This window comes from Orcinus orca, chromosome 15, assembly GCF_937001465.1.
Source record: "Orcinus orca chromosome 15, mOrcOrc1.1, whole genome shotgun sequence".
NCBI classification, from domain to species: domain Eukaryota; kingdom Metazoa; phylum Chordata; class Mammalia; order Artiodactyla; family Delphinidae; genus Orcinus; species Orcinus orca.
In genome coordinates this window covers 65,908,873-65,921,555 of record NC_064573.1, presented here as the reverse complement: position 1 = coordinate 65,921,555, position 12,683 = coordinate 65,908,873, and the positions used below count along the sequence as shown (strand labels likewise).

Genomic DNA, 12,683 nt, shown 5'->3' with positions numbered 1-12,683 from the left:
GAAAGAGGTGGGGTGGGCTTGTCAGGCCAAGGGGCTCTTAGCACTGGGCGCCAGGATCAGACGTGAGGACGAGCATGTCTGTACAGACATGGCCCGAGAACACCCCCCCGGCCTGACCAAAGGTGGAACGTCACGGTGACTGGAGCAGAAAGGAGGCCTGGGGCTAACATGCATGTATTACACAGCGCCGATGGGGTTTTGGTTTTATCCCCCCAATATTTTATTTTGAAAATTTTCAAATATATAGAAAAGTTGAAAGAATAGTTCAAAGAACACTCATGTGTCCATCACCTAGACTCATCATTTGCTAACTTTTTTTTTTTTTTTTTTTTTTTGCGGTACGCGGGCCTCTCACTGTTGTGGCCTCTCCCGTTGTGGAGCATAGGCTCCGGACGCGCAGGCTCAGCGGCCATGGCTCACGGGCCCAGCTGCTCCGCGGCATGTGGGATCCTCCCGGACCGGGGCACGAACCCGTGTGCCCTGCATCGGCAGGCGGACTCTCAACCGCTGCGCCACCAGGGAAGCCCCATCATTTGCTAACTTTAAGCCACTTTGTCTGTACACACACACAATGTTTTATTTATTTTTTTTTACTTAACTATTTAAAAGTCAGTTGAAGTTTCCCCTTAATTATTACTTTACTATTTTTTCTTCTACAAATTTTTCTATATAGCCAAAGTATCATCACATCTAAGAAAATTGACAGTAATTTTACAATATAATCTAATGTATAGTCCAAATTCAGATTTCCTCAGTTGTTCCAAAAATGTCACTCTCGTCTGTTTTCTTTTTCAGTCCAGATTCAAATACAAGGTTTAGGTATTGCATTTGGTTTCTGTGTCTCTAGGCTTTTTTAATCCCTGGGCCTTAACTTTTTGGAAGAGTAAAGAGCAGTTGTCTTATAGAATGACCTCCCCTTTCTGGATTTCCCTGACTGTTTCTTTATGCTTAACATAATTTTCTCAAGCATGCTACACCATAAAGTGTTATATATAGGATGGATAAACAACAGGTTCCTACTGCATAGCACAGGGAACTATATTCAATATCCTGTGACAAACCATCATGGAAAAGAATATTTTTTTTAAAAATGTCTATATGTGTATAACTGAGTCACTTTGCTATACTGCAGAGATTGGCACAACATTGTAAATCAATTATACGTCAATTTTAAAAAAATTTTTAATTAAAAAAAGAATGCTACATCAGTGATGCTCTTGGTAATGGGTGGGTTTTTGAGCTTCTTTGATTTGTCGAGATAGCTGTCTAGACCAGAGGTTCTTAACAGGGTCCGTGAGTAGGCTTCAACCCTTGATACACATGTACCCCATACCTAAATTCTATGCACATTTTCCTCCTATGCGCATTTTGCCAGGAGAGGCTTCTTGACTCTATCAGATTCTCCAAGGGCTTCAAGACCCAGAAAGGTTGAGGTCCCCCAGCGGAGGCAGGTCATACAGAGCTGGTTTCTGGGGTCCTGTTCACTCAGACTGGCTTCCGTTGGGAAGATAGCAGCAAACTGTAACATTCCCTTGTCCTGGCTCTGGATCAAAGAGGTCCCTCCATTTTGTTCTTACACCTGGGAGCCAGGGGCGGCCCGTGTAGCCTAGTTCCAAGGATCCGGGAGAGTTTCTGTTCTCATCTTGCCTTTCAGATGTTCTGAATGCCAGGATTCCCTCACCAACTGGTACTACGAGAAGGATGGGAAGCTATACTGCCACAAGGACTACTGGGGGAAGTTTGGGGAGTTCTGCCATGGATGCTCTCTGCTGATGACGGGACCTGTCATGGTGCGTGAATCCCTCCATCTCTGCCCCTCTTGGTCATCAGAGTCCATTGTCAGTACCTCCAGTTCCCCGTGGCCATTCATCTTCTGGTCTTCCCATCAGCCAAGGCCTCTCCCTTTATTTATTCAGTCATTTAACAGATTTTTTTTTAGTACCCATTAAGTGCCAGGTAAGGTCCTTCCCTCAAAGACTTAACAGTCCAGTGTTGGGGTGGGTGGGTAGGCAGGCAGGGAGGAGACACAGTACGATGGGATGAGGGCCTTAAAGGAGAGTATGAGCCTTTCTAGTGGGGATGATTACTTCTGGGATCCTGTTCTCATGGCTGAGACCGAAAGAGTTTTTTGCAGTCTCCGAAATGACAGGGAGGCACCCATCTGACCCTTTCTCTGGAAGCGCGAGGGAGGGGAGTGCCAAGGTAGATTATGACTGGGGTCTGTAGATCCTTGATGGGAGGTCCCTCGCCCATCCCTACCTTCACTCCAGCAGCAGTGACAACTCACTTCCTCCCCATGTCTGTCTACCCTTTTCCCCACCTGCTAACAGGTGGCCGGGGAGTTCAAGTACCACCCAGAGTGCTTTGCCTGTATGAGCTGCAAGGTGATCATTGAGGATGGGGATGCGTACGCCCTGGTGCAGCACGCCACCCTCTACTGGTAAGATGATGGCCCCGTGTCCATCCTTCCCTACAAGAGTGGCCAAGAGAGAGGGACAAGTGGCACTGTGAGTTAGGCAGAAAGATTACAGGGGTATCAGCATGCTGGATTCCTATCACAGCAATGCTCTTAACCAGGTCTGAAAGCTGTGAGCAAGATGATTAACGTCTCTGCCCTCTGTCCTTACCTACTGGGAGAATAACCACACTGCCCTGCAAGCCTCCCAGAGGAAGAGAGTGCCTGGGAGGGCGCTCTCGGAGAAGGATCCCAGAACATTAAAGGCAAAGACCCCTTAGAACTCACTCAGTCCAACTGCCTCTGTTGATAAAAGAAGTCAGGCTGAGGCCCAGTGCTTAATTTGAGTCAGAGGCAGAGTGAAGAGAACCCAGGCCGTCTCTCCCCCAGTCCCAGCCCACCCCAGAGAACCCAGGCTGCTTATTCTTGTCAGCTGGAATCGGGCAAGGGCAGTGAACATGGGGCTATGGATATTGTTACTTGAAGCCACGTGGGGGCTTCCAGGTGGGGCTGCGGGTTCTCAGCCCCCTTTCTGCTCCTCCCGCAGTGGGAAGTGCCACAACGAGGTGGTGCTGGCACCCATGTTTGAGAGGCTCTCCACAGAATCTGTCCAGGACCAGCTGCCCTATTCCGTCACACACATCTCCATGCCGGCCACCACCGAGGGCAGGCGGGGCTTCTCCGTGTCCGTGGAGAGTGCCTGCTCCAGCTACGCCACCACCGTGCAAGTAAAAGAGTGAGTGTCTGGGGCAGGGGTTCTTGAGCAGAGCCCACAGATGGGCCTTGAGGGGATTGGAACCCCAGAGTCATAGCAGAGCTCCCCACATCTTCATCTCGTCTCTTCCTCCTGGGCTCACTGTACTGTCACCGTGCCTGGGCCTTGGCACTTACTGTTCTCCCTGCCTAGGCTCCTCCCCACCAGATACTTAACGCCAGAATTGCTCACCTTTCACGTGTCAAGTTTCAGATCATGTTTGCTCTTTGAAATTATCTGCCTTGGTTATGTTTGTTTATCATGTGTCCTCCTCACGAGTTCCTTCTGGAACTTAGTCTTGTTCAACGCTGCATGTCCAGGGCCTGGAACAGTGCCTGGCACATAGTGGGTGTGCATGGATTATTGTTTCGTTGGTTGAGTGAGTGAATGGAGGAAGGAGGAGAAAGAGGTTAAGACTCCATCCTAGGTCCAGGCCAGCGACCAGATGGGGGAAGAGTCTGTCTGCCTAATAACAGTAATGAGGCACTGTGTCTGCCAACCCTGCAGACGGTGACTGTGCACTTACTGTGTGCTGGGCACTGGGTGCTCACAGCAGAGGGGGGAGGTCCTGGGGTTGGGGGAGTGAGGTGAAGTCTGCTCTAAGCCTAGAACTGTGTTCAGGGCTGAGGTGGGAGTCTGTGGCTGTGTCTGGTGTAGATTGAGTGGTTGGGACTAGCCAGAGGGGGTCTGTTAAGTCATGGAGGGCCTGGATTATGGAGACTCAGCAGGTCTATTGAGGGATTTAAGCAACTAGGTGACACAACCAGGTGAGCATTTTAGAAGGATGGCTGCCGTGGAAGTGGGATGGGAGAGGAGCAGGCCTAGAGGTGCAGAGACCAGTTAGGAGGCTGATGCAAGATCCAGGCAGGGGATGTTGGTCACTATGGTGATGGAGGATTCTTCAGGATGGTGAGGGTTGGGGGGCAGTGAGGGAACCCCACATGGGGAGGGTGCTGTCCAAGTTTCTGGCTTAGGCCTCTGGGTGAGTGGGGGTGCTCTTTACTGAGACGGGGCACCCTGTGAAAGGTGTGGCCTTTCGCTGTGAGTGGCCTGGGCCTTGGGGGCCAGTAGGGGCCTGGGGCCTGGTGAGCCATCCCTGCACAAGAGAAATTGGTCAGACACTTTTTAAAGATGCCTTCACCCCATCTCAACTCTTGTCTGGCCCAGGGTCAACCGGATGCACATCAGTCCCAACAACCGCAATGCCATCCACCCTGGGGACCGCATCCTGGAGATCAATGGGACCCCCGTCCGCACACTCCGAGTGGAAGAGGTACAGTGTGTCCTGTGGGAGTGGGACACGGAACAGACCCTCCGGGAGACCAGGCCATGGCCTTTACCTTTTCCTACCCCCAGTCTATCTCTTTGTCTTGCCAGTGAGCCTGTGACCACTAGTGACCTCCTGTGTCAGCCTGGCACGTTACCAGGGCAGCAGGGATGGCCTGCCAGACTGTCAGAGGGCACTGTGTGGCTAGTGGCAGCTGGAGGCCACACTGGCTTGGGTCATCTGGGCTGACAGTGGGTGACCTGCAGTGGGACAGCCTGTGGAGCCAGCCTTACACTGCTCTTGGCCACAGGTAGAAGATGCAATTAGCCAGACGAGCCAGACGCTTCAGCTCTTGATTGAACATGACCCCGTCTCCCAGCGCCTGGACCAGCTGCGGCTGGATGCACGGCTCTCTCCCCACATGCAGAATGCCAGACACTCGGACACCCTCATCCCCCTGGACACCAAGGAGAATCTGGAAGGGACACTGAGGAGACGCTCCCTGAGGTGCCACTTCCCACCCCGGCTCTGCGCTGTCCCATGCCGGCCCTCAGACGAGGTGGAGCCGGCTCTCAGAGGCCAGCAGAGTTAGGAAGGGAACCAGCTGGCCAGGGACGGGCTATGAGGATTGTGCTGACCCAGTTCCCCCGCCTCAGGGATCACAGTTCATAGCCGGGACCCAGCTGACTGCCAGGTTTCCCTAGAAACCAGAGGGTCAGGCTCTGTCCACTGAACTGAGCTGGACAGGAGGCAGCAGTGCTGGACCCCAAAGGATAGCATGGCCTGTGGGGGAAGCGTGGGGCTCAGAGGCTGGAGAAGGGGCACAGATAGGGTTAATAAGTGTAAAGACGTTGAAAACTAGAAAGCAAGAGGTGAATTAAAGTTGTTTTAGGTTTTCAAGAAGGGACAGGGAACCCTGGCGGTCCAGTGGTTAGGACTCCGAGCTTTCACTGCTGAGGGCCCGGGTTCAATCCCTGGTTGGTGAACTAAGATCCCATAAGCTGCGAGGCGTGGCCAAAAAAAAAAAAATGTCATAAACATAGTGGCTTTATTGCTCTAAAAATCATACACACTTATTATTTTAAAATTCGGGAAATGCAGACGGGTACTACAAAGATGTGCAAAATATCCGAAATCCCGTTTGCTTGTTTGGGGTGGTACTAGGCTGTCGCTCTAAGCCGGTCAGGGCTTAAATCAGGCAGGCATGGAAGGCGGTGGACTTCCATCAACAGTGCTGTCAGCTAGTAGAGTCTAATCCATCATTCCAGGTGAGAGGTACTTAGGATTCCCACTTTGAATGTGATTTTACCATGCTTAAATGGGCTGCAGATGTCTGCAGCCCCTAGACGACACATCTGTCTGATGTTAGAGTCCCCTCCCGCATCACAGCACCCTAACTACAGACATTGGAACGGACAGGGCGGACCTGAGGTTCCTGCCTCTAGGCTTTCCTGGCGGGTCTCTGAGGACTGCCCTGTCCCTACCCTCATCCTTCCTCATCCTCAGGCGCAGTAACAGCATCTCCAAGTCCCCTGGCCCCAGCTCCCCAAAGGAGCCCCTCCTGCTCAGCCGTGACATCAGCCGCTCAGAATCCCTCCGCTGTTCCAGCAGCTACTCGCAGCAGATCTTCCGGCCATGTGACCTGATCCACGGGGAGGTCCTGGGAAAGGGCTTCTTTGGGCAGGCCATCAAGGTGAGCACTGGTGGCAGCTGTGCCACCTCTCTGCCCCCCAGCCCTCTCACCTTCTTTTGGGGATTTCTTATCACATGGCCTCCCCGATGCTCTGCAGGATACCAGACCTCACTCCTGGCTGGAGGTGATGGTGTGAGGGCCGCACCCCTTCCCTCCCAGGCCACCGAAGGGCAGCATTGCTGCTGAAGTGAGCTTGGTGGACCTGGAGCCCCGGGTGGGGACGAGCTCTCCCGTGGCCCTCCTGCCTCCAGTCAGTGGGTGTCTTTAGGTGCCTAGAGGCCTCGGTGCTGGGAGTGGCTCCTGCCTCCCTGCTGAACAGTCTTGGGGACTAACCTCTCTTTCTCTCCTCCTCCTCTGCTGAGAGCTGGGAGGGGGGGTCAGGTAAGCCATGTGTCTCAGCCTTCGGGGCATTGGGGCTGGAGAGCTCACTCCCAACCCACCCAGCTCCCTGATGCATGTCTGTGGCACTGACCCTCCTGCCCCTAGACTCCTTTTCCCCCAGGGGACATGCTTCTGTGTCAGGTGACCAGAGACCCTGCTTGGCTTGGCAGCAGCCCCACCCCCCCCCGCCCCGCCGCCTCCTCCCACATGTCCCTTTTCTAGATTCTTGCTTCTCCTTTGTGCATGCCCAGCTCTCCAGGGAGGAGGGTGTGCTCCCCTCTTAGTCCCCCGGGGCCCATGCTGTGTGTTCTACACATGAGCTCTGTCAGTTTTATCCGGTTACTTCAGTGTGTCCTCCAGGGGATGGGATGGCCAGTTACATCGATTTTCACACAGTTCCCCAGAACCACCTCTGGTCTCTGCACCAGTAACAGTCACCCTCCTTTTAGGTGACACACAAAGCCACTGGCAAAGTGATGGTCATGAAGGAGTTGATTCGGTGTGACGAGGAGACACAGAAGACTTTTCTGACTGAGGTAAGAAGGGGAGTGTAGGGGTTAGGAGTTTGATGTCAGTGTTGGAAGACAGAAGTTGTTACTAAATAATGATTTCAATCCCGGCTTTTGGCACCAAAAAAAAAAAAAAAAAGATTTCAAGAGGAAACTTAGTTTGGAGTCACTTTCTTAAGGCAGAAAAAATCATTTAGAGGAACGTCCCTGCCCCCTCTAAATTACAGCATAATTATTTGTGCAACAAACACTAAAGACAGCATGAGCTGGGTACCGCGAGATGTGGTTCAGAGGAGCTCGTGGAGTGTGGGGTGATGGACATGAACACAGACCAGTTCACTGCAGCTCGATGCTGTGACCCCACCTGAACGCCGTGCCCGGGGAGCCTGGCACCTTGAATGTTGACACGGCTCTCCCACCTCTCTCCATTGCTCCACTGGGTGCTGCCCTCCAGGCCTTGGGTCCTCCTACTCCAGTTCCCCCGATGCAGCTCCTAGAAAGGCAGGCTCCCAGGGGTGAGGCCTGGGAGGCCATCCCCGTCCACCTGGGGCCTTCTTCCACAGCACATGAGATAGGAGGTGGGAGATGCAGGTCACATTTGTCAATCTGACTCCCTGGAGGGAAGGGGTGAGAAAGAAACCACCCACCCTCCTTGGCCTCCCCTCCTTCAGGTGAAGGTGATGCGCAGCCTGGACCACCCCAACGTGCTCAAGTTCATCGGCGTGCTGTACAAGGACAAGAAGCTGAACCTGCTGACGGAGTACATCGAGGGGGGCACGCTGAAGGACTTTCTGCGCAGCGTGGTGAGCGTGCCACCCCCAAAGTTCCCAAGAGCCTTGGTGGGTTGTCTGTGGGACACCTCTGTCACCACTACTCTGGAACCATGATGGCCAGAGAGGCCCACTGCTTTGCCTACAAAGGGCCGTGCTGGGCGGGACTGGGCACAGGCAGGGAGGGTTTGCTGGCAGATCATGTTGACCCACGGGGCCCGGACCACAAGTGGGACAGGGCCCAGAAGCCTCTGATGGGCATTCCTCCATCCTGTAGGACCCGTTCCCCTGGCAGCAGAAGGTCAGCTTTGCCAAAGGCATCGCCTCTGGAATGGTGAGTCCTGCCAACAGCCCTGCCAGCGGAGCAGGGGTATTGGGAGTGGGGGGTCAGGAGAGGTGCAGGGATGGCGGGCAGGCACTGAAAGGCAGAGACCCTGTCCTGGGCAGCCTGCATGGGCTGGGTCCTTCAGCACCTGTTTATCAAGCTTCTCTCTGTGCCAGTGAAAATTGCCCACAGCTGGCTGTTCTCAACTTACAACTCTACTCTCAAAGAATTCCCAATCTTCAAGAGCAAACAGGGTATGGGCAAGGCGAACTGGAGAAGCAAACTAGCACGAGGCAGCCTGGCCCTGCTGTCACAGGGGCATCCAGGTGCTGAGGGCCCTTAGAGAGAGCAGAGAACCTCACTGCCTAGGAAATCAGAGAATTGGGAATTGTGTTCTAGTTGAGCCCTGAAGGATGGGTCAGAATTGCATGAAAGTTCCTCTTGGCAGAGAGGCCCCAAGGTTGGGGTGATGAGAGCAGCAAAGAGCTGGGAGGAGAAAGGAGGAAATAGTCTGTTTCACTGGGAAAGAATGGTGCCAGTCACAGCGATGGGGACAGTGACAACTGCCGAGTGCTTTCTCCAAGCCGGGCACAGAGCTGAGGGACTAGCACCTCTCATGACAGCCCTGGTTCCAGATGAGAAGCTGAGCTACACAAGGACGGAGCTAGGAGCTTGGGTCAGTTGGTCTGACCCCCAAGCCCGAGATTTTAATGCCTGCTGTTCTATGTGGGGTCCATGAAGACAGTATTAGACAGGGGGGACATTAAAATCCCTGCGTTTAAGCTAAGGAGTCCAGACTTTATTTAGGAAGCCAAAAAGACACACATATAAGATTTTTAAGCAAGAACATTTTGTGACCAGAGCTGTGCTGTTTTGAAGGTGACTCTGGTGTGGTCAGTAGGTTGGCGGGGAGTTGGGAGAACTCAGGGCAGGGAGACCTGGGTTGGGAGTCATGAAACCTTTCAGGTTTCTGAATTACAGTGGGGCTGTGGGACCAGGAGACTGGGAGGCAGGGTGGAGTCAGAATGGAGACTGGTTGGTAGTGAGAGAGCAGGGGTGGGGGGAGGTGGGCCCGGGGTGCCTTGAGGAGCCTAGAAGAACAGTGGTGTCGTCTACCAGACTGCCGGGGGAGGGGGGGGGAGTGATGGTCGGGAAACGGGTTTGGGAAGAGCTAGGATAGGATAGGCATCTGCTGAGGCTGATGTGCTGGTGGTTCGTGGGGGTCAGCAGTGAAGAGAAGGTGGCTTTGAGAGGCGCTGACATTGAGGAGGCCGGAAGGAAAAAGCAGGCGTCTCGAGGGCAGGTGTCTCGGGAGAGGCATGGGTAGCCTCAGAGGAGGGGTGGCAGGCAGGTCAGGAAGAGCTCCCTGGGCGTGTGAGCAGCTCCAGGAGCCCAGGGGCCGGAAGCAGTGCTGTGGGGGCTGCAGGGGGCTGGGGTGGCTCCTTCCCCTCTTGCTGGGGAAGGGAAGGGAAAGGAAGTGGCTCCAGGATGACAAGAGCCAGAGGCGGAGGCCTGGAGGGGGGAAATAGCAAGTAGAGACCAGTTTGGAAACATTTGGGTAGGAAGAGGGAGAGGTCAAAGTGAGAGCACCGAATCCTCACCACTAGACCACAGGGAGTGGGGAGGGTGCTGAGTCTCAGGGGAGGGGGATGTTGGGAGCACAGAGCCAGTTGGACCAGGAGGAGGCCACTTGCCCTTTCACAGCAGGAAGGATCCAGAGTGGCTGAAGCCAGAGACTGGGGTGAGGGTGAGGGTGTGAAGGGGCAGGAGCAATGCACCCAGGTGGGGCATCTCAGTAAAGTGGGTAGAGGGGATGGAGGCTTGCAAGGGCCAGGGCCCAGTGGAGTCGGAGACTTGAGGAGAGAGCATCCACTGGGTTGGGTCAGTGAACAGAGGATGGGCAGGAAATGGCGTCAGGGAGAGGGGAAGCCCCGGCGGCCTTTGGCTTTCTGTTGTCGGTGGGACAAGGGAGTGACAGCAGGAGGGCTCTGGAGTCCGGGTTGGTTCCGAAGCTGGGTGGGGATGACCTGGGAGAAGAGCAGGTTCTGTGGCCCCCAGTTTCAGAGTCACCATCTGGTTGATTAACTGCCCATTGGCCTCAGCTCATACTTCTGTTCCAGGCCTATTTGCATTCGATGTGTATCATCCACCGGGATCTGAACTCGCACAACTGCCTCATCAAGCTGGTATGTCCCACCACTCTGGGCCTCCCCAGGGCGGTCCTCCTGGCCTCCTTGTCACCAGGGAGACTGTCCCCTATTGCTTTAGACCAGAGGTATCACCTAAGGCTCCTGTCTTGCCCCTCCTGCTGCCTCCAATGCCCTCCTCTGTCTTCCAGGGGCTTCCTAACACATGCCGACGAATCCCACCTCCTCCCAGTAGCAGCTTTGAAATCCTTTGGTTAAGAGGGACTTGAGAAGTTCCTTAACTGTACATAGAACCCTGTCGCTTTTCCTGGTTTTGCCCTGTGATGGTGAAAGCAACTCACTGAGGACCCAGTTTTACAGCCTTGGCACCTGAAGCCTCAGCCCGAGGCCACAGAGCTAGTAAATTCACAGTGACTGGTTTGGGGCCAGCCTCCGTCCTCGTTGCTGGTCAGCTTTGGCTGTTACAATGTTACTACTCCTGTTGACTTCCAGTGTGGCTTCCTGGGTGTCCACTTACTGGCCCTGGCTGTGCCCTCTGGACTTACACCAAACAGTCTTAATCCCTTTTCCACATGACTGCCTTGTAGCTGTTTGAAGAGCTTATCTCCCCTACGTCCCCCCACTGAATGCCTCCACCTTGTCTTTTTCTGTCTTATCCTGGTTCTAGCCACGGCCTTAAATCTTTCTGGGAACAAGGCAGGATGAGAAAAACACAAAACAAAAGAAATCCTCTGTCCTGCCTCTGAGTTCCAGTCTCCGGGTCCCAGAGCCTTACCCCTCCAGGCTCCAGCGCCTCTGCTGAGAACACCCCCAGGCCTGGGGAACCTGCTCTGTGCAGAGAGCAGACAGTGAAAAAACAAACGCCGAGCCCCATTCGCTAAGACAGCCCTTTGCTACACTCCTTTTCTCCCCCTCCCAGTGGCTGCTTTTGGGAATGTCCCCACCAGGTGCTAACCTGGCCCTTGTCCTCCCAGGACAAGACCGTGGTGGTGGCAGACTTTGGGCTGTCACGGCTCATAGTCGAGGAGAGGAAGAAGCCCCCAGTGGAGAAGGCCACCACCAAGAAGCGTACCTTGCGCAAGAGTGACCGCAAGAAACGCTACACGGTGGTGGGAAACCCCTACTGGATGGCCCCTGAGATGCTGAATGGTGAGTCCTGACGCCCCAGAGGGGAGGTGGGGCCGCATCTCTCAGCAGAGCCCTGGGGGCTTCAGGGGAGGCCTGTGAAGTGTAAGGCCAGGTACCCAGAGCTGAGGGCTAGATGGTTTTTATCCCCTGCCAGGCTGGACCTCATAAACCCCTCCCTCCCTGAGCTCAGTCCTGCGAGCTGGCCAGTGCCCCATTCTGGGCCCACGCTGCGGTCTGACTGTGGCTTTTGAGCACCAAGGGTAGCTGAGAGCTCAGGCTGTTTATTGCCTTTTCTTCTCTCTCCGTGCTGAGAACTGAAGTGTGGCGCCCCCTTGTGGATAATGCTCTAACCAGCCAAAGATGCTCATTGGATTCTTGAACCACACAGGGCTGTGAGGCCTCAGAAATGGTCCGATACACCCTTTCTGGAGTCTGCAGCCCAGAGAGGTTTAGGAATCTTCCCAGGAACACACAGCAGGCAGTGTCAGGGTCCATGTGAACCCTGGTCCAATTCTCTTTCACTATCCCATGCAGTTTCATCCTGGGCAGTGTTGTTTCACAAGATTTCTCCAAGGCAGCCCACACAGGACTGAGGAAAGGTGATTTTCAGATGGTGTCTATCCAGGGCAGCCTTTGGGGCATCCCCACAGAAGCTATTCTAACCCTGTTTCTTGGCTGTGGCCTGACCTGGCTCTAGACTCAGTGCAGAGCAGAGAAGGGACTAAACCTAATAACCTGCTCTCCTGTGTTCCCCAAGGAAAGAGCTACGATGAGACCGTGGATGTCTTCTCTTTTGGGATTGTCCTCTGTGAGGTGAGCTCCTGCATGGAGGCCGGGACTGAGGCAGCAGGCCCAGCAGCTCGGCCCCCTAGTCAGAACTGGGGCTCCTCCTCCTCCTAAGATGAGTAGCTTGCCATAAAATCAACACCAGTGGAGGGTTGTGTAGTTTATCACAGATCTGTTGACACCTTCGAGTCTCATTGGTGCCATGAGAAGGATTGGGCCGGGCTTATTCAGGTGAGGAAGCTGAGGCTCAGAAAGGGGCAGTGGCTTGCTCTTGGTCACATGGCCAGTAAGGGGGTGGGCGGGACACGAAACTTCACCAGGAAGGGCAGGAGGTTGTCCTTCTAGCTCTTGGGCCAGATGTAGCCTTTCCCTCTGTGCCACCTTCCCCAGGCACTCGTGCTGCCCCCACCCTCAGCCCAACAAGGAGCAGCAGACACTCCAGGAAGCGCTGGCCCATGTGGCACAGCG

The 12,683-nt window shown here is 54.3% G+C and overlaps 1 protein-coding gene across 7 annotated transcripts in view; it reads left to right on the top strand.

The window, feature by feature from the left end:
* Positions 1-12,683, top strand: part of LOC101273335 (E3 ubiquitin-protein ligase RNF185) — an 88,016-nt gene that overhangs the window by 70,584 nt on the left and 4,749 nt on the right. For all 7 annotated transcript variants that reach the window (XM_033412886.2, XM_033412884.2, XM_033412887.2 and 4 more), the window contains 12 exons: positions 1,655-1,790; positions 2,331-2,440; positions 3,003-3,191; positions 4,377-4,482; positions 4,787-4,983; positions 5,983-6,169; positions 7,000-7,086; positions 7,731-7,862; positions 8,107-8,163; positions 10,275-10,340; positions 11,276-11,450; positions 12,187-12,242. In XM_033412886.2, coding sequence (XP_033268777.1) covers positions 1,655-1,790; positions 2,331-2,440; positions 3,003-3,191; positions 4,377-4,482; positions 4,787-4,983; positions 5,983-6,169; positions 7,000-7,086; positions 7,731-7,862; positions 8,107-8,163; positions 10,275-10,340; positions 11,276-11,450; positions 12,187-12,242 — 1,498 coding nt within the window. The remainder of the gene's footprint in view (positions 1-1,654; positions 1,791-2,330; positions 2,441-3,002; positions 3,192-4,376; positions 4,483-4,786; positions 4,984-5,982; positions 6,170-6,999; positions 7,087-7,730; positions 7,863-8,106; positions 8,164-10,274; positions 10,341-11,275; positions 11,451-12,186; positions 12,243-12,683) is intronic.